At 39.8% G+C, this 21819-nt stretch overlaps 1 protein-coding gene across 9 annotated transcripts in view; it reads left to right on the plus strand.

Annotated features, from left to right (window-relative positions):
- CFAP58 (cilia and flagella associated protein 58) overlaps positions 1-21819 on the plus strand; it is a 128128-nt gene that overhangs the window by 44989 nt on the left and 61320 nt on the right. For all 9 annotated transcript variants that reach the window (XR_013398399.1, XR_013398398.1, XM_077947472.1 and 6 more), the window contains 3 exons: positions 218-409; positions 12394-12555; positions 13494-13640. Coding sequence is in view for 7 of the 9 variants with exons in the window: in XM_077947472.1 (XP_077803598.1) it covers positions 218-409; positions 12394-12555; positions 13494-13640 (501 nt within the window). In the remaining 2 variants the exon portion in view is untranslated. The remainder of the gene's footprint in view (positions 1-217; positions 410-12393; positions 12556-13493; positions 13641-21819) is intronic.

The raw sequence follows: 21819 nt of genomic DNA on the forward strand, positions 1-21819 counted from the left end.
GGACATTGTGGTTGCTTAGTGTATTTATATGTGTGTTTAAAGTGCCTTGTGCAAAATTAGCATAATAAGCTCTTAATAAGCTGTAGGGAACATGATCATTTTTATTCATCCAAAAGACAAGCTATCTAATTATGTTAGATGTGAGGCAGAGGGTAAACTTAACCCCAAATCCTCAAACATTGTGAGTAATGTGACTGCTTTGTGCCCTTATTTTTAGAACATGCTTAAGGCAGTCAATGCGACCCAGAAGCAGACTGACTTGGTAAAGCTCCATGAACAAGCCAAGAGGAACCTGGAGGAAGAAATCCAGAACTACAAGGATGAGGCTCAGAAGCAGAGAAAGATCATCTTTCATCTGGAAAAGGAGCGTGACCGGTACATCAACCAAGCCAGTGACCTTACGCAAAAGGTAAGCCGCTCAGTGATGTTGTGGGTGGAGCAGAGGCACATTCCTTCCTCTGCATTTCTGATGGTCACAAACTGTTGCAAAGAGAATTTATTCAGATTTCTGCTTTTAATTTGTGTGAAGATTTGGTAAGAATGATGTGGACGAAATATAAGCTGTTTCTGAGCTGATCCTGGGCCACATTGTGAAAAGGACAATGTTTATGCTTGTTGCTCTCTCATTTCTCCTTTCCAGGGCCCTCTTCCAACTTCTGGGTTCTCTCTCTTCTCTGTTGCCCTGCTGTGCAGCATCCCTGGGCTGGTACCAGGGCTGCCAGCATCATCATCTCTCAACTCTTCAGTCTCCACACCCACCCACCATCTGGCACTGATTTTGTCTCCTCAGAGAAAGGACCCCAACTTGACGTTAGGAGAAAAGCATCTAATTAAATGACCACAAGTTAAGATGTGAATGACTACCGCATCTGCTAGGGGTGTCACAATTTCAAAGAGCATTTTTTTATTCTCAAACGATTGTGAACTCCTGCAATCCCAGCACTGAGGCAGGATGATTGCTTGAGGCCGGGAGGTCACAAGTGGCCTAGGCAACATGTCAAGACTCTGTTTCTACCAAAATATAATAAAATAAAATAAAAAGGAAAAAAAACTGTTGTGAGCTGGGCGCAATGGTTCACATCGGTAATCCCAGCGCCCTGGGAGGCCAAGGGAATGGATAGCTTGAGGCCAGGAGTTTGAGACTAGCCTGGACAGCACGGTGAAACCCTGTCTCTACAAAAAATACAAAAATTAGTCGGGCATGGTAGTGTGCTCCTATGGTCCCAACTACTTAGAGGGCTGAGGTGGGAGGAACACTTGAGCCTGGGAGGTGGAGGCTACAGTGAGCTGTGGTTGTAGCACTGCACTCCAGCCTGGGTGACAGAGTGAGACCCTGTCTCAAAACAAGCAAACAAACAAAAAAAACCACTGGAGGAAATCCACACATTGGGGAGCTGAGTTCTAGATCTCTGCTTCTTATAAACTGCTTAGGAGAGAGAAGGCTCAAGGATATATGTCTCCAAGAATGGCTTCGGAGATTTGGATTTCATTTTAGCCAGCTGTCTTAGTGCATCGCCTGCATGAAGCATGAGTAGTTACAATAGTACTCTCTTTAATGCATTCATAGATGGCATGGAGCAGTGGTCTATGGGGTGGGACGCTGGGAAATGGAGAAAAGTTTTAGTTATGAGGCTGATTAGAAAGTTCGGGAGAAAAGGCTCATTTAATCACCTTTTCTCCCCCTAGCAAGATGTGATCTGTTATGCAAGGTAAGCCCTTTCTTCCATCTCCTCAATGAAATTCAGGTTACATTCTGCAGTGCTTACTAATGCTCTTGCATGCTTAAATTTTTTGTTTTTTTGGAGTGAAATGTCAAAGAAGGTGACAAAGGGACAGCCAATATTTGTATTACAGAAATAAAGAAAGTGGGAAACAAGCTTTACTAATAGGAAATCAGCTTCTTTCCACTTAGACTCAATCTGCCATGCAGATGATTTGGGAAGGGCTGCTGGAGAAGCACAGTGCCTTGGCTTTGTCTAGCTCTGCAGGACAGTGATCCCCAATGGATTCTCACACCCCTAATTGGGAGTCATTGGAGCAGAGCATATTTCTTTTCTGACTTAACCATGTAAGAAGTTCCACTGATTGATTTACTGACTCTGAGGACTTGTCAGTTTAGGCCCTGGTATTCTCGAGCTTGGACTCGCACATTAGCTTCTGTATTCACCAGTTTATTGCACAAATAACCTTCAAACCTTAGTGGTTCACAGCAATAAAGATCTATGTTTTGCTCACATAACTGGCCTTTGCAGGTCAGCTGCATCCCTCCTTTTTGTCCTCTTCTTTCCAGGCTGACTCTGTCAGGATGCCCTGGCCTCTGCACAAAGGGAAAGGGTGGAAACAGTGGACCCTCAGAGCACTTCCGAGCCTCTGCTGACAAGGGAAGGGCACAGATCCTACTCACTCATATTCCACTGGCCAACCAAGTCACAGGGCTGTGCCAGGCATCCTGGGCCGGAGTGTGGTCCTCCTTAGGGAGAGGCCCTGCAGGGTGAGGTAGCAAATGTATTTGAACATATAATGTCATCTGTTGCAGCCTCCAGTTTCTTCTTCCTGATAAGCAATTTCTCTCCATTCCCAGGTGCCATCACACCACCATCAGAGCTAACTCTTAAAAATTCCAGTGTGATTTTATTATTACTCTGGATATAAACCTCTATCACCTCTCCCTGGGGCAGGGCTTCCTAACATTTTTCACATCACAGCATATGTAAAAAATTACATGTTGATACGGTTTAGCTCTGTGTCTCCACCCAAATCTCATCTTGAATTGTAATCCCCATGTGTCAAGGGAGGGAGGTAATTGGATCATGGAGGAGTTTTCCACAAGCTGTGCTCATGATGGTGAGTGAGTTCTCATGTGAACTGTTGGTTTTATAAGTGTTTAGAAGTTCCTCCTTCATTCTTCCTTTTCCTGGTGACTTGTGAAGAAGATGCCTGCTTCCCCTTCCACCATGATCGTAAGTTTCCTGAGGCTTCCCCAGCCAGCGGAACTGGGAGTCAGTTAAACCTCTTTTCTTTATGTTTACCCAGTCACAGGGAAGTTCTTTGTAGCAGTTTGAAAATGGACTAATACACATGTCAGTGGCACATGGGAATAAGGAGATGAGGCTATTTGGGGCTGAAGGAACCAATCCAGGGATGCCAGCTGCCCAGGTCCCACCTGGCCAGCCTGTGGGTAGAGTAAAATCAGTGTTTTAGCACACATCTGAAACCCATGCAAGGCACAGCAGTTGGGATACTGGATACTCTGCATTAATGGAATAGAGTCCAAGCTCTTTGTTCTCTGTGGAAAGTTGTGTCCTTTCTCTGCATGGCACATTCCTATTCACCCTTCAAGACCTAACTCAAAAGCTCAGGTCAAGCTTCCTCTGATTCCTTATGGGCAGAGCTTGTCACTTTGTACTTTATGGATTTGTTAATGTCTCTGGAAGGACGATTATCAATCTATAGTGTAATTATTTATTTGCATATTTGTTTTATCCACTTTATAGTGAGCTTTTGGGGGCAAGGACTTTATTTCATTCATTTCTTTATTTCTAGCATCCTGGCACATGAGAGACACCAAAAAAGTATTTGTTAAACAAATGGATAGACGATAAGCGGTAAAAAGAATGCTACCACTGATTTTAATATAGGATTGTATATTTTTCTTGGCTTCCTCGTAAAAGAGAGATTCAGATATCAAGTTTTGTTGTTAACTGTTTTTCACAAGTTCTGATATATAACCGCACATAATGTCTTACCTAAATAATTTGAACACAAGTTCTTAAAATATTACTTACCACCTACAATTTTTCTGTGTCTTGCTTAACCCCTGACAGCATATATCAGTTGCTACGCAACTTGTGCATCTCTGGACTTCTTAAGAATATGTATGTCTCTTTGTCCCCTTCTCATATTTCTTTCTTTCTTTACTGTCCAACACACACACACACACACACACACACACACACACACACCCTCATTCTCACAAACAAAAAGCTCCCTTATGTGCATTCTGTTTGTAGGGTATTCAGAAATAATATCAAAGGCTGGGGAAGATGTCATGAAACTGACATTTTCATCTACTTCTAAAGTGAGTATACATTGTTCCAAGTTTATCTATCTTTTATCCAGAATTTTCCTTTTTAAGAAAAACTGAATCTAATGAAAAATAAGAAATGGAGAGATTTATATGAAAGAATATTTTTTCAAAACATAATTTATAATAATGAGAACTAGGAATCAGCCCCCAAAAAGGTTAAATAAATCATGCTACATTTATTTGACATAGTATTATGTAGCTGTTAAAATCATGTGCTTGCAAATTATTTTTAAAGATGGGAACATGTTTCTAATATGAATCTGAGAAAGATAACGTAAAATTATTTGTAGAGTTTGTCTCCAGTTTTTTCTGTGTGCATACAAAAAGGATTGGAGACATACGTAATTTGGCCCCTCCAATATCACTAAAGAATATTAGAAATTGGGAGGTGGACTGGGACTTGGCATGTCACTGTGTTTCCAGCTGTAGATTTGAAAGTGGATCTGCCACCACCCTAGGGTACTAAGAATTGGGGAAAGGTAAACCCCTTCACCTTAGTGGCATTGTTCTTAGGTTGCGGTAAATCCTGTCTTGCTCAAGAATGAATAAAGAAAAAAGCAGCCTAATGGAGCCTTGGGAAAACATGCCTGAGAACGAGAGAAAGAGAATGGCTTCTAGGAGCCCCAGGGTAAAGGTCTGGCTCTGAAAATTCTTCTGTGGCAAGATCTTTAGGTTGAACCCTTTGAAATCGTCTTTTTTTTTTTTTTTTTGGTAAATAAGAAACAATTGACTATCAGCGATTTCATAAGGTTCTTAACCTAATAGAAAAAAATGCAAAGAAAAGGTTTGGCTTCCTTCAAAGAGTGTAAATATGTAAAATCTGGTGCCAAGTTTCCACTTGTGGGAGGAACAGTCTTTGTTTAGCAAAATACCTTGATACTTGCCTTGGTTTGAAAGGTGAGGCTCCATGAACCAGAGTGAAACACAGTCATGTGAGAGAAGTAACAGGAAGTGGGAAAGGAGGAGTGGGTGGTGAGCAGAAAATGGGGAGAAGATGGGGAAGAATGGGAGAGGAGGACACACAACATCAGCATCAAGGCAGTAGGCTGGGCGCTGCTGGAAGTGAGGAGTTCCTAGAGACAGGAATGATGGAGGAATTGCAGAAAACAGTGATGTCCAATATTTGATTTTAAGTTCCTCAAACCTCTGGTGACAAATCTACTACATCAATCCTACAGTTGTGATTGCACTTTGGGGGCACAGGCATGGGGTGGTGAGGATGTGAAGTGACACATCCCAGAAAAAGGACAGTATGTGCAAGAGACAAGATGCGCCCGAGAATCTAGAAAGCTATGGCAACAGCAAACCGGAGCCACAGCAAGTAGAAGAAATGCAATTCCTCCAAGAATTCTTGGAGATATTAGAGGGTTTGGGGGCTTCCCAGCACACAGAATGGAAAGTCTAGACTTCTTGTTGTTGTAAAGGACAAGGTGACTCCAGTAGGATAGAGGACTATCACCTGAGTTATAAATCCAACATGGCGTTACCTCTAGGGAAAAGCAAAGATGAAATAAAAAGAAAGAGTTGGACAAAATAAGGATCAATTGTATAAAAACTAAAAAACAAAAAACAACAACAAAAAAATGGCAGATTTAAAATCCACACCAAAGTTAGTAAAGAACAGAATTGATGTTGTGGAAAACGGAATCAGGCCAGGTGTGGTGGCTCATACCTGTAATCTTAGCACTTTGAGAGGCTAAGGCAGGAGGATCCTTTGAGGCCAGGCTGGGCAACATGGGAGACCCGGTCTCTACAAAAATGATCATAGAGAAGATAAGAGAGAAGAGGACAGAGAATAGAAACCAGCCTACAGAGAGTTGGTTTCTGATTATGGAAATGAGCCCCTAGTCAAGGATGTAGTGTGAAAATATTTTCTGGAGATGAAGAAAGAATTGCACAGGCTGACCATGTTCCAGGCGAAATCAGTGACAGGAGACTCTCCATAGACTTGCCCAAGAGGAAAGTCCTTTTGTGTGTGTGTGTTTCATCTACAATAATGAAAAGTTCTCTGTGAGAATTTACACAAGAGGAAAAAACAGATAGATACCTAGTTACCCTTTTTTGTTTTAACAAGAAAATGAGTGGAAGGAGCCATATTAACATATTAATAGTGGTTATCTTTGGGTGATAAGGATACAAATTGTTTTAATTTGCTCCTTTTTTGCTTTTTTTTTTTTTTTTTTTGGTATTTTTTAAGCTATTCTAAAATGGATAGGCTGGGCATGGTGGCTCATGCCTGTAATCCCAGCACTTTGGGAGACCGAGGTGGGTGGATCACCTGAGGTCAGGAGTTCAAGTCCAGCCTGGCCAACATGGTGAAACCCCGTTTCTATTTAAAACACAAAAATTAGCTGGGTGTGGTAGTGGGCATCTATAATCCCTGCTACTTGGGAGGCTGAGGCAGGAGAATCGCTTGAACCTAGGAGGTGAGGTTGCAGTAAGCTGAGATTGTGCCATTGCACTCCAGCCTGGGTGACAAGAGTGAAACGCCATCTTAAAAAAATAAAAAATAAATAAAAATAAGAAAAAGTAAAATGGATATGTATTACTTTAGTATCTTGATTTAAAAAAGAAATAAATAATATTAGTAACCTTGCCTTTCCTTCAGGGACCAAATAAAATTCCACCTTTCCCAAGAAGGTTTACTAAAAGTGGTGTCTAATTCCTCTGTACTTGGTTCCCCTCTGGCCTGTGTGCACATAACTGTTATTTGCATATGTCTGCCTCATTCTAAACACTGGCTTCTTGGGGGCAAGTCTTATTCAATTTTGAGTTCTTCATATTACTTATTTACTAAGTAAATACTCAAATATTTTTTGAACTAAGAATGAATGGAAAGCTTAATTGGACATCTGAGTTAACTAGTCAGAGGCTCACTTTTAAGTATCTGTATCAAGTTATTTTCTAATAATATATTTACTTATAACTATGAGTCTGCCCTTCCTTTAAATTCATGTGAAACATGTTACCACGATGGACAATTTTATCTGAATTATCATTGGCATTTTTAGCTGTGAGTGACTTCCAGGCCTGATCTCTTCTTCCTTCTGAGCTGCAAAACAGAATCAACATTTGCCAACAACATTTGCCTTCTTGTTCTTTCTTGCTTAGAGAAAGAAAAGTGAACTCAGAGATGCTGAACTCCTACATTATATTGTATTCATTTAACTTGGCATTTGCCAGTGAGAAAGAAGATCCCCTTTTGTGCCTGAACTGGATGACTCAGAATCCCAAACCTTTTCCTATGTGTTTGTCTCTGTCAACACTTGCAATAATAATAGTGCATGATAAATAGCCACAACATCTCAGTAGGATACAAAAACAAGCACTTATTTCTTATTCACACACCTGCAGTTGATAGAGGTTCAGCTGACCTAACCTGGGCTTGCCTGGACTTGGTTCTGGGATGTGGGTTGGGCTCAGTTCTGGACCACATGTTTCTTATCCTCCATGTACATGTTCTTCTCATGGGGAAAGGAAGGAGAACAAGAGACAAAGTCACGCATACAAGCACATTTCGTGTCTACTTGTCTAATATTCTGACCTCCCATTGGCTATAGCGAGTCACATGGCCAAGGCTAACATCAGCAGCAAGGGAAATGCACTTCTCTCTTTAGGTTGTGGGACAAGGGGAGAGAATGAACATTTGTTAAACCATAAGATAGCCTACCCCAGGATTGTAGCACTTTTTATCCTCGTGATTTTCCTTTGCTGCACTCTAAATTTCACTATTCAGGTAAATTGAGAGGCATGAGAAACGGCAGGCATGGTAAGTTGTGGTCTACCATATTTCCTGCTTTCTGAACTTTTGCATGTTCTAGGTAAAACCATTCCTAGTAAATTATTAAATCTGCTGAACATTTTTCCCATGATGCACTTGCCTCATTTTAGGATCTCCCACCTTTTTGATTTCAAGTATTAAACTTCTGGCAGTCACCTCCCAGACATTTGATATGCCAAAAAACATTCTTTTGCAACAAAACCCTACCAACAAATTTCCTAGCTCTTTGCTCATTGGCCTATAACAGTGTCAAGCAAAGCTCTTCAGGACAGAGGTTCCAGGAAATGAATAATAATGTGCTTTCAAGGACTTAATGCAAGCAAAGAAACCAAAAATTGATTAAGGAAATATTGTCCACTAGATAGGTATCTTCATAATGAAATAAAGCTGCTATTTCTTTGATGTTAATTTGAATTTTATACAGAGCCTCTGTAATTGAGCAGAACCCTGGAGAGAGGAATCAAGGGAACACAAATTATAAGCTTTTTGTGTCTTAATAGAACAAGCATACTTCGTATCATTACTTTTCCTGCAGAACAGGATTTAATTTGGAGGAAAATCAAATTAACTTTTTAAAGTACTAGTATTATGTAACATGATGTAATGTAAACTATCATAATAACCTGTTAACATTTATTAAATGATTAAATTATTATATGCTAAGTACTTGTATGATGGCACAGGTGTATATTCTCTCACTTAAATCCTCATAATAGCCCTGTGAGATAGATATTATTATATCCCACATTCATAATATAATATGTTATAAAAATTAATCGAAGCCATAGATATGCCTCTCTAAATTCAAGATAGAGGGTAAAATAACAAGGCAAGAAAAATAGGGAAGACTCAACATTTCACTGGCCGGGGCACGTAGTTGTTTTCTATTTTTGCAGAGTGAGTTTTTCAGTTTCATTATGAAGGTAAAAGCATTGTCAGCATTGAGACCATTGACATCAAGTCAGAAAAACTTATTTGAGAAGTTTATTGTACTGATATTTCATCAAATGTACGTTAAGGGGTTCCAAATGCAATGACCTACTTTCTAATCCCACCTTGGTCTATATGATGTTTTGGCTATGCTGCAGTTTTCCTGTACACGTTATTGATTTCTATCTCACTCTTATTTCTATCGGCAGGTTGTTTTAACAGAAAAAGAAAAGGTAGGAGTAGGTTATAAACTGAGACTGTACTTCTGTCATGCCCTGTAAGCATTTTCTGGACTCTTCTGAAGCCTAGGAGTGCCAGGAGCTCTAATTCACTGGCTGTAATAAAACTTTCTATATTTGGATGTGATTTATCTCATGAGTTGGTTTGAGGTACCTCAAAGTGTATATTAATTAAGCTCCAGCCCCAAGCTGGCAGCCTATGTCTCTGACACACCACTTCTAACAGGGGCAGCTTGCTGACAAGAGGTTTGGCTACACTTAACACCCATGTACTTTATGAATTTTCAGGATTTGAACTTCTGCATGACTTTGGCCTGAATGATTTCCATAAATATAAACCGAGTCCCAACACTTAGAAATACATTGCTTGTAAATTGTCTTTTCCCCTAGTTTCAATATTTGTGAATCCCTTTTATCTTCTTGGTGTCCTGATGGGTTCTTATTACTCCAGCTTCAAGAATCCAGAAGCAAGTTTGTGACTTTTGTGCACTGTTGTGTGCAGAAAGATGGACCATGCTAGTTGGATGCTCAAAAAAGAGATGCCCCTGGCTACCTCCTTTCTCTGTGGCATTATTCTGCCTGTGCAAAGAATTATTCTTGTTCTAACATCTCTCAAAGTGACTGAACAAACTATTTTTTTCCTTTCTCTAACGTGCTGCTTGATATTCTGAATGCTGATGATGCTGTTGAAAGTATTTTCAATCTATTCCTTTCAGTCTTAGGTTTTCCCATAACACTTGGTGCATATCTCAGTTTACTAGTTATATCCATTCCTTGATTATCCATTCTGTGGTGAAGTCACTCCCTACAAGTGAACTTGAGGATAGGGAATGTGTCTTATTCTTCTTTCTATCACACATACTTTTACAGTGCCTGCCATAGATAGGTAGGTCCTCAGTACCTGTTCATTGAGTGAATGAATAAATGGGGGAGTGAATGAATGAGTGAACAGAAATGTACTCCATTCACTTTATGAAACTAGCAGAAACCTTGAGACTAAAAAAGAACTGAAAAGAAAGATATAGGCCTAGATCACTTGGGAAAACACATGCAGAATCCTAAATGAAATTCCAGGAAACCAAATTCAACAGTACATTAAAAGAATCATCCAGTATGACCAAAAAGGGTTTATCCTGAAGCTGCAAGGATAGTTTTCTATTAAGAAAGCTCTTGCTGGTGGTGTGGAAATGTAAAGTGTTACAGCCATTTTGGAAAGCAATCTAGCAATATCTATTAAAGTTGAAAATATGTATGTCTTTTGAGCCAGCTATTCCACCCCTGGGAATCCATCCACAGAAATAAAAGCACAAGTGCATGAGAATACACATACAAAAATGTTTCTTGTAGGATGGTTCAGAGTGGCAAAAACGTGGAAACAAAGTTAATGCCCATCAGTGGAGAAGGATTAAATTATGATGGCACACCCACGCTATAGGATATTATGCAACCTTTAAAAAGAATGAATTAGAGTGATGATTTCTACAAGGTATTATTTGATGATAAAAAGCAAAATGCATAAGAGTAGTTATAAGATCCCATTTAGTTAAAAAATAAAAACAAACCTCAAAAAGCAAAACAGAAAACAAACAAATCTGTGTAGTTCTCTATTTACTCATTGAATAACTTTGTAAATATTACTTATTTTGATCTGTTTCTTTCTTTGTAAAATTGGAGGCAATAACAGTACATATCTTAGAGGATTTTTGAGAGATTAAAGGAGCTAATACATGTAAAATGTCAGGTACACAGAAAGTAACTGATGAATATTAGCTATTATTGTTAGGTTATAGACATGAATAGAATATGCAGAATCCAATGAAAAATATGGAAGAATACATAGTAGATTGTTAACCTACTTTTGTTTTGTGTAGAAGAGAGGCTGATGTTGGAGAAAGAAAGTTCAAGTAAATAAGGAAAATAAATGTATATTTCACATTTATGAATTTATTTTAAATTGTGGCACATGGAACTATATTATAAATAAATTGAAAAATCTGTTACTAAGTTTGTCAAATCAATTGACCCAATAAGAAAGAATAATACAAAATTATGTACATTGAAAGACATTTACTAAAATTCAATCCCATCCCTCCTTAAGCACCTGTAAAAAAATTTTGAAAGGTGCTTATTTAAATATGTAAAGGATAAATATTTAAAATAATAGCCATCATTAACTCTGATGGGGAAAGAATAGAACTGGGCTTCTCATTTATGTATTTTCTGGGATAGTAATTCTGCAAGTGGAAAAAAATGGATTCTTGTAAGTGCAATAATTTGGGAACATGTTGCTCACAAGTAGCCCACACCTGAGTCATGGTGAATTTCAGAATGGCAGAGGTCTAAGAAGTCCTTTTCCACCTTTCGTTCTAGGTAAACTGTCACTTCCTCAGAGACATGGGCCCAGAGACATGGCCCTATTTCTTCATGTGTGTCCCCTTTTCCTCCATGCTCTGTCACATTGCTCTGTGTCCTCCCATTGCAACCATTAATTAAGGGAACACCAAGAAACAGTGAAATTTTCTTAAGAATTTTCTCCTTATGTTCTCTAGTTGTTATTTACACTGTAGTTTCCTTGATTTAATCAGATTTCTTCGTGAACATTTTTCTTCTTAAGAACTTTTTAAAGAAGTTTATCTTTAAAAAGTCAATTTCTGTGGACATTGCAGCGGAGAGTCATGATGACGTCATTGCTACTGTGTGCGTGGCTTGTTGAGAGGTATTGACTCATGGTGGAATTTCAGGTGTTGGTTTTTCATACTTGCAAAAATGGGGCAGTAGTTCTTGCATCTCATCTTTCCTGGAAGTATTTTGTGCATAAAAGAATGCATTTTTACAGAGTCCTTTTCGGTTCCCCTGATGGAATGAGTTTGACATTGGCAAGATAGTGTTATGATTGCTATCAAAGTTCAAAGACCGTTTTTCTTTCTCATGGTTAACTCTATAAGCAGCCAGTGTGGCCAAGCAGCTAGGTTCTCTCTTATCTTTCTTAGTGCTTTGTGTTAAGATCCATTTAAGCCTGTGACTATTTTTTTTTCCCCTTTTTCGGGGGTAGGGTGGTCAGGAGAGGTTTTCAGAATTGAAAGAATTTCTTCTGTTTTTTTTCTTTCTTGTGATCACAGAATAACTGTGTTAAGCCTTTATACTTGAGCAGAACTCTAGTATAGATAAAATGTATGTTTGCCCCTAATCAGTTGGGCTGAATTTCTGTGTCATACTGCAGTGATTATAGCCACTGTCAGATTTTCTGATTACTGGCATCTCTATCAGCCACCCTTAGATAAAAAACTCCATTTGTCCTGAACCGGTAAGCACAGGTGGGCTATTTAACCATTTTCATATACTTCTTTCTTCTCCAGGTCCTTATGAACATGGAAGACATAAAAGTTCGTGAAACGCAGATTTTTGACTACAGGAAAAAAATAGCTGAATCAGAGATTAAATTAAAACAGCAACAGAACCTGTATGAAGCTGTGAGATCAGACAGGAATCTGTATAGCAAAAATCTGGTTGAGGCTCAGGTAAATAATATATTTATGTCCTTACATTTTGATTTATTTTCACCCTGCATTTAAAACAGTTTCTGTTACCCTAATGGCAGAATTTAGAATAGATAAAAAAAAAAAATCTCATGGAATTCACCTGAAAAGAAGATTAATTTATGCAAAACTATCAGGTTATTTGAAATAGAAATGATACATCTTAATAGGATGTGGAGATCATGGTTCTACTTATAATTATTATGTAGAATTACTATTCTTGTCTTTCTACTTTTTTTTTTGAGGCGGAGTCTCACTCTGTCACCCAGGCTGAAGTGCAGTGACATGATCTCAGCTCACTGAAACCTCCGCCTCCCGGGTTCAAGTGATTCTCCTGCCTCAGCCTCCCGAGTAGCTGGAATTACAGGTGCATACCACCATGCCTGGCTAATTTTTGTATTTTTAGTAGAGACAGGGTTTTCACCATGTTGGCCAGGCTGGTCTCAAACTCCTGACCTCAAGCAATCCACCTGCCTTGGCCTCCCAAAGTGCTGGGAATACAGGCATGAGCCACTATGCCCGGTTGTCTTTCTAATTTTCAAAACTGCTAATAGCTACCATGACTCAGTGGGCAGCAGCATACTCTTTTGAATTCCAGAGCTTCGCTTCAAAATCTTTTAGTTATATGTTTGTTGTGCTTCCAATTCCTTTCATAAAAGGAGGAATAAGGTGTGTGTATGATGTTCATTATGCATATTTTGTGTGTATCTCATGAGAATATTTTGAGAGTTAATACTATATACTATAAAGTACTTTGAAGTCGATGGGCACTAGAGACAAAGGATTAGCCCAGTTGTAATTGATCAAGAGACCATTATTTTGAGAGAGCGTCCCTTAAGAGCTCTTAAATATATATTGAACTTCCATAGGGACGATGATGTCTAATTCACTTTCAAACATTTCTCCTTCCATTTTGTTAGGATGAAATAACAGAAATGAAGAGAAAGTTAAAGATTATGACCCATCAGGTAGATCAGCTGAAAGAAGAAATCTCTGCCAAAGAGTCTGCACTTGTGAAGCTGCACCTGGAACAGCAGCGAATAGAAAAGGAAAAGGAAACATTGAAGGTACTGACCTCATAGTAAAAGCAAAGGACCAATAGTTCATCAGCCTACCTAGGCAACCTCCAGTCTCACTGAAGGTAGCGAGGGGCAGGGAGAACAACCACGTCTGCCTGTGGTCACTGTTGCTAGTTATCCAAACCAAGCAAACATGGCACCCGGAGGATGAGCTTTACCAACTCTTGTTCAGGGCTCCTTACAGGTAGTGTTGCTAGGTAGAATGGGGGAAGGGAGTAGTGGAGATGCACACATACCCCTTTCATTTATGCAGGCTATCATACATCAGTGGGAGAGAACCTAGCAGGTCAGCAGTGCCAAGAAGTCCTTGAACTTGCATGCCCGCTACAATCCCTCTGCATTCACAACCAAGTCCAACCATTGTGCTCACACTCAACCCTCCCAAACTCCTCCCTGAGCCTTCTATAGGTGATGCTTTGTACCTCTGTTTTTTACTTTGTGTGCCTGTGACTTTTCTATCTGCAGTCTTATCAACTGGGTGATAGAGCTCTGTTCTCACTTGGTTTACCCTTGTCCAGGTTTGTAGTTCACTTTACCTCTGTGGGTCTAAGAACTTTGCAGCTGCTCTTCCAGAGATCATCTCTGTCTCCATGTATCTTACTAAGACATACCCTTTAAAATCTACTAATTTAGAATATTCTATGTCTACTAACATAAGGACCCTTTCCAAGAATACAAAGCAAATAATTACGCCATTTTAAATCCTCTAACCAAATATGTTTTACGATACACTTCACTAAACTTAGTGTATTTTTCTTTTTCCTATCCAATCCAATAGGTTTCCCTTCCAATCCATTTGACCAAGGATTAAAAAAGAAACTTCTAAGAAAATAATGCCAGTTTTGTTATGAAAATATATGTGCAGAATGCTCATGGGTTCTTAAGAGCTACTTGCAGAAACTGTTTACAACAAATTAGAGACTGGGTACCTTGGTTTCTGCACATATTAGCTTTCAAAGATAGTCACTGTCTTGAAAATGTATATCTAGTGTTGGGCAGGTTCAATGCCATATTTCCTAGATTCTAAGATACCATAGATTGAAATAGGCACTCTCAGTTTAATAATGAGTTTTGTCAAGTTAATGATAGGTTTTCATGGAAATAGAACTACTACATTAAATTAACTTAAAGCTCATTTTGTTTGAGAAGATTAAACTGTAACAAAAGTGAATGTACAAAAAAGGATATTGTAACTGATGTATTTACCTGTCTCAGACATTCATCTCCGCCACTCTATCTTATGATAGAAAAAGAATAGAAGATTCTGCATTAAATGATTTTTATGTATAAAGAAATATACATATATTTTCTAAAACTGGAAAATGTTCTGCACTTTGCCCTTATACTCCTTGTTTGAAACCAGAGTTTTATAGAAAACGGTTTGTTCCACTGTGGAGCTTGTAGTGGGATAGGGTTTATTTATTGCTGAATGAATCAGAAGAAACTTATTTTTTTTTTTCCAAATTTTCTTTTTTTTATTTGTTATTATACTTTAAGTTCTAGGGTACATGTGCACAACGTGCAGGTTTGTTACATACGTATACTTGTGCCATGTTGGTGTGCTGCACCCATCAACTTGTCAGCACCCATCAACTCGTCATTTACATCAGGTATAACTCCCAATGCCATCCCTCCCCCCACCGCCCCATAATAGGCCCCGGTGTGTGATGTTCCCCTTCCCAAGTCCAAGTGATCTCATTGTTCAATTCCCACTTATGAGTGAGAACATGTGGTGTTTGGTTTTCTGTTCTTGCAATAGTTCGCTGAGAATGATGGTTTCCAGCTGCATCCATGTCCCTACAAAGGACACAAACTCATCCTTTTTTATGGCTGCATAGTATTCAATAGTGTATATGTGCCACATTTTCTTAATCCAGTCTGTCACTGATGGACATTTGGGTTGATTCCAAGTCTTTGCTATTGTGAATAGTGCTGCAATAAATGTACGTGTGCATGTATCTTTATAGCAGCATGATTTATAATCCTTGGGGTATATACCCAGTAATGGGATGGCTGGGTCAAATGATATTTCTAGTTCTAGATCCTTGAGGAATCGCCATACTGTTTTCCACAATAGTTGAACTAGTTTACAATCCCACCAACAGTGTAAAAGTGTTCCTATTTCTCCACATCCTCTGCAGCACCTGTTGTTTCCTAACTTTTTAATGATTGCCATTCTAACTGGTGTGAGATGGTATCTCATTGTGGTTTTGATTTGCATTTCTCTGATGGCCAGTGATGATGAGGATTTTTTCATGTTTCTGTTGCCTGCATAAATGTCTTCTTTTGAGAAGTGTCTGTTCATATCCTTTGCCCACTTTTTGATGGGGTTGTTGTTTTCTTGTAAATTTGTTTGAGTTCTTGATAGGTTCTGGATATTAGTCCTTTGTCAGATGAGTAGATTGCAAAAATTTTCTCCCATTCTGTAGGTTGCCTGTTCACTCTGATGGGAGTTTCTTTTGCTGTGCAGAAGCTCTCTAGTTTAATTAGATCCCATTTGTCAATTTTGGCTTTTGTTGCCATTGCTTTTGGTGTTTTAGACATGAAGTCCTTGCCCATGCCTATGTCCTGAATGGTATTACCTAGGTTTTCTTCTAGGGTTTTTATGGTATTAGGTCTAACATTTAAGTCTCTAATCCATCTTGACTTAATTTTCGTATAAGGAGTAAGGAAAGGATCCAGTTTCAGCTTTCTACTTATGGCTAGCCAATTTTACTAGCACCATTTATGAAATAGGGAATCCTTTCCCCATTTCTTGTTTTTGTCAGGTTTGTCAAAGATCAGATGGCTGTAGATGTATGGTGTTATTTCTGAGGGCTCTGTTCTGTTCCATTGGTCTATATCTCTGTTTTGGTACAAGTACCATGCTGTTTTGGTTACTGTAGCCTTGTAGTATAGTTTGAAGTCAGGTAGCGTGATCCCTCCAGCTTTGTTCTTTTGACTTAGGATTGTCTTGGCAATGTGGGCTCTTTTTTGGTTCCATATGAACTTTAAAACAGTTTTTTCCAATTCTGTAAAAAAAGTCATTGGTAGCTTGATGGGGATGGCATTGAATCTATAAATTCCTTGGGAGGTATGGCCATTTTCACGATATTGATTCTTCCTATCCATGAGCATGGTATGTTCTTCCATTTGTTTGTGTCCTCTTTTATTTCACTGAGCAGTGGTTTGTAGTTCTCCTTGAAGAGGTCCTTTACATCCCTTGTCAGTTGGAGTCCTAGGTATTTTATTCTGTTTGAAGCAATTGTGAATGGAAGTTCATTCATGATTTGGCTCTCTGTTTGTCTGCCACTGGTGTATAAGAATGCTTGTGATTTTTGCACATTGATTTTGTATCCTGAGACTTTGCTGAAGTTGCTTATCAGCTTAAGCAGATTTTGGGCTGAGATGATGGGGTTTTCTAAATATACAATCATGTCATCTGCAAACAGGGACAATTTGACTTCTTCTTTTCCTAACTGAACACCCTTTATTTCTTTCTCTTGCCTGATTGCCCTGGCCAGGACTTCCAACACTATGTTGAATAGGAGTGGTGAGAGAGGACATCCCTGTCTTGTGCCAGTTTTCAAAGGGAATGTTTCCAGTTTTTGCCCATTCAGTATGATATTGGTTGTGGGTTTGTCATAAATAGCTCTTATTATTTTGAGATACGTTCCATCAATACCAAATTTATTGAGAGTTTTTAGCATGAAGGGCTGTTGAATTTTGTCAAAGACTTTTTCTGCATCTATTGAGATAATCATGTGGTTTTTGTCTTTGGTTCTGTTTATATGCTGAATTACATTTATTGATTTGCGTATGTTGAACCAGCCTTGCATCTCAGGGATGAAGCCCACTTGATCATGGTGGATAAGCTTTTTGATGTGCTTCTGGATTTGGTTTGCCAGTATTTTATTGAGGATTTTTGCATAGATGTTCATCAGGGGTATTGGTCTAAAAGTCTGGGGTTTTTTTGTGTCTCTGCTAGGCTTTGATATCAGGATGATGTTGGCCTCATAAAATGAGTTAGGGAGGATTCCCTCTTTTTCTATTGATTGGAATAGTTTCAGAAGTAATGGTACCAGCTCCTCCTTGTACCTCTGGTAGAATTCAGCTGTGAATTCGTCTGGTCCTGGAATTTTTTTGGTTGGTAGGCTATTAATTATTGCCTCAATTTCAGAGCCTGTTATTGGTCTATTCAGGGATTCAACTTCTTCCTTTAGTTTAGTCTTGGGAGAGTGTAAGTGTCCAGGAAATTATCCGTTTCTTCTAGATTTCTAGTCGATTTGTGTAGAGGTGTTTATAGTATTCTCTGATGGTAGTTTGTATTTCTGTGGGGTTGGTGGTGATATCCCCTTTATCATTTTTTATTGTGTCTATTTGATTCTTCTCTCTTTTCTTCTTTATTAGTCTTGCTAGCAGTCTATCAATTTTGTTGATCTTTTTAAAAAACCAGCTCCTGGATTCATTGATTTTTTGGAGGGTTTTTGTTGTTGTTGTTGTTGTTGTTGTTGTTGTTGAGATGGAGTCTCGCTCTGTGGCCCAGGCTGGAGTGCAGTGGCCGGATCTCGGCTCACTGCAAGCTCCGCCTCCCAGGTTCACGCCATTCTCCTGCCTCAGCCTCCCAAGTAGCTGGGACTACAGATGCCCGTTTGGAGGGTTTTTTGTGTCTCTATCTCCTTAAGTTCTGCTCTGATCTTATTTCTTGCCTTCTGCTAGCTTTTGAATGTGTTTGCTCTTGCTTCTCTAGTTCTTTTAATTGTGATGTTAGAGTGTCAATTTTAGATCTTTCTAGCTTTCTCTTGTGGGCATTTAGTGCTATAAATTTCCCTCTAAACACTGCTTTAAATGTGTCCCAGAGATTCTGGTATGTTGTATCTTTGTTCTCATTGGTTTCAAAGAACGTCTTTATTTCTGCCTTCATTTCGTTATGGACCCAGTAGTCATTCAGGAGCAGGTTGTTCAGTTTCCATGTAGTTGAGCGGTTTCGATTGAGTTTCTTAGTCCTGAGTTCTAGTTTGATTGCACTGTGGTCTGAGAGACAGTTTGTTATAATTTCTGTTCTTGTCCATTTGCTGAGGAGTGCTTTACTTCCAATTATGTGGTGACTTTTGGAATAAGTGCGATGTGGTGCTGAGAAGAATGTATATTCTGTTGATTTGGGGTGGAGAGTTCTGTAGATGTCTATTAGGTCCCCTTGGTGCAGAGTTGAGTTCAATTCCTGGATATCCTTGTTAACTTTCTGTCTCGTTGATCTGTCTAATGTTGACAGTGGGGTGTTGAAGTCCTCCGTTATTATTGTATGGGAGTCTAAGTCTCTTTGTAAGTCTCTAAGGACTTGCTTTATGAATCCGGGTGCTCCTGTATTGGGTGCATATATATTTAGGATAGTTAGCCAATTGATCCCTTTACCATTATGTAATGGCCTTCTTTGTCTCTTTTGATCTTTGATGGTTTAAAGTCTATTTTATCAGAGACTAGGATTGCAACCCCTCTTTTTTTTGTTCTCCATTTGCTTGGTAGATCCTCCTCCATCCCTTTATTTTGAGCCTATGTGTGTCTCTGCATGTGAGATGGGTCTCCTGAATACAGCAAACTGATGGGTCTTGACTCTTTATCCAATTTGCCAGTCTGTGTCTTTTAATTGGACCATTTAGTCCATTTACATTTAAGGTTAATATTGTTATGTGTGAACTTGATCCTGTCATTGTGATATTAGCTGGTTATTTTGCTCGTTAGTTGATGCAGTTTCTTCCTAGCATCGATGGTCTACATTTTGGCATGTTTTTGCAATGGCTGGTACTGGTTGTTCCTTTCCATGTTTAGCACTTCCTTCAGGGCCTCTTGTAGGGCAGGCCTGGTGGTGACAAAATCTCTAAGCATTTGCTTGTCTGTGAAGGATTTTACTTCTCCTTCACTTATGAAACTTAGTTTGGCTGGATATGAAATTCTGGGTTGAAAATTCTTCTCTTTAAGAATGTTGAATATTGGCCCCCACTCTCTTCTGGCTTGGAGAGTTTCTGCCGAGAGATCTGCTGTTAGTCTGATGGGTTTCCCTTTGTGGGTAACCCGACCTTTCTCTCTGGCTGCCCTTAACATTTTTTCCTTCATTTCAACTTTGGTGAATCTGACAATTATGTGTCTTGGAGTTGTTCTTCTCAAGGAGTATCTTTGTGGCATTCTCTGTATTTCCTGAATTTGAATGTTGGCCTGCCTTACTAGGTTGGGAAGTTCTCCTGGATGATATCCTGAAGAGTGCTTTCCAACTTGGTTCCATTTTCCCCCTCACTTTCAGGCACCCCAATCAGATGTAGATTTGGTCTTTTCACATAATCCCATACTTCTTGAAGGCTTTGTTCATTTCTTTTTCCTCTTTTTCTTTAGACTTCTCTTCTCACTTCATTTCATTCATTTGATCCTCAGTGATACTCTTTCTTCCGGTTGATCGAGTCGGTTAATGAAGCTTGTGCATTTGTCACGTATTTCTCGTGTCATGGTTTTTATCTCGGTCAGTTCGTTTATGGCCTTCTCTGCATTGATTATTCTAGTCATCTATTCTTCCATTCTTTTTTCAAGAATTTTAGTTTCTTTGCGCTGGGTACGTAATTCCTCCTTTAGCTCTGAGAAGTTTGATGGACTGAAGCCTTCTCTCTACTTGTCAAAGTCATTCTCCATCCAGCTTTGATCCATTGCTGGTGATGAGCTGCATTCCTTTGGAGGGGGAGATGTGCTCTTATTTTTTGAATTTCCAGTTTTTCTGCCCTGCTTTTTCCCCATCTTTGTGGTTTTATCTGCCTTTGGTCTTTGATGATGGTGACGCACTGATGGGGTTTTGGTGTGGGTGTCCTTTCTGTTTGTTAGTTTTCCTTCTAACAGTCAGGACCCTCAGCTGTAGGTCTGTTGGAGATTGCTTGAGGTCCACTCCAGACCCTGTTTGCCTGGGTATCAGCAGCAGAGGCTGCAGAAGATAGAATATTGCTGAACAGCGAGTAATCATGTCTGATTGTTGCCCTGGAAGCTTAGTCTCAGGGGTGTACCCCACCGTGTGTGGTGTGGGGTGTCGGTCTGCACCTAGTGGGGGATGTCTCCCAGTTAGGCTACTCAGGGGTCAGGGACCCACTTGAGCAGGCAGTCTGTCTGTTCTCAGATCTCAGCCTCCGTGTTGGGAGATCCACTGCTCTCTTCAAAGCTGTCAGACAGGGTCATTTGCATCTGCAGAGCTTTCTGCTACTTTTTGTTTAGCTGTGTGCTGTCCCCAGAGATGGAGTCTACAGAGACATGCAGGCCTCCTTGAGCTGCTGTGGGCTCCACCCAGTTCGAGCTTCCCGGCGGCTTTGTTTACCTACTTAAACCTCAGCAATGGCAGGCACCCCTCCCCCAGCCTTGCTGCTGCCTTGCAGTTAGATCACAGACTGCTGTGCTAGCAATGAGGGAGGCTCCGTGGGCGTGGGACCCTCCCAGCCAGGTGTGGCATATAATCTCCTGGTGTGCCATTTGCTAAGACCCTTGGTAAAGCGCAGTATTAGGGTGGGAGTTACCTGATTTTCCAGGTGTTGTGTGTCTCAGTTTCCCTGGCTAGGAAAAGGGATTCCCTTCCCCCTTGCGCTTCCCAGGTGAGGTGATGCCTCACCCTGCTTCAGGTCTCGCTGGTCGGGCTGCACCAGCTGACCAGCACCAATTGTCCAGCACTCCCCAGTGAGATGAACCCAGTACCTCAGTTGAAACTGCAGAAATCACCCATCTTCTGTGTTGCTCGCACTGGGAGCTGGAGACTGGAGCTGTTCCTATTCGGCCATCTTGCTCCGGGACCTCAAGAAACTTATTTTAAACATTGCTTCACCCATGAGCGTTATGGGCTGTGTTAGCAAGGCTCAGTGTAATCCATTTGGTGCATGATCTCTTTCCCTTTAAAGGATGGCATTAGGTCTCATCTCTTACTTTCCCTGTAATACTGTATTCAAAAGATGAATTATTACCCCATAATGGGGTCCAAGTTGGAACTAATGTCATTCTACAAAATCCTGCTTTAGAACAAATGTCCTATACAAAATATCAATTATTCCTAATTCCTCGGAGTTTGACTTTAGCTAATATTTGTTTCATTTATGGCCTCTGCCATCAGGTGTCTACACATAAAGCTCCAAAGAAACATCATAATAAAATAAAATACAGGGCAATTGAGTCCTGT

This window comes from Macaca mulatta, chromosome 9 (assembly GCF_049350105.2).
Source record: "Macaca mulatta isolate MMU2019108-1 chromosome 9, T2T-MMU8v2.0, whole genome shotgun sequence".
Lineage (NCBI taxonomy): Eukaryota > Metazoa > Chordata > Mammalia > Primates > Cercopithecidae > Macaca > Macaca mulatta.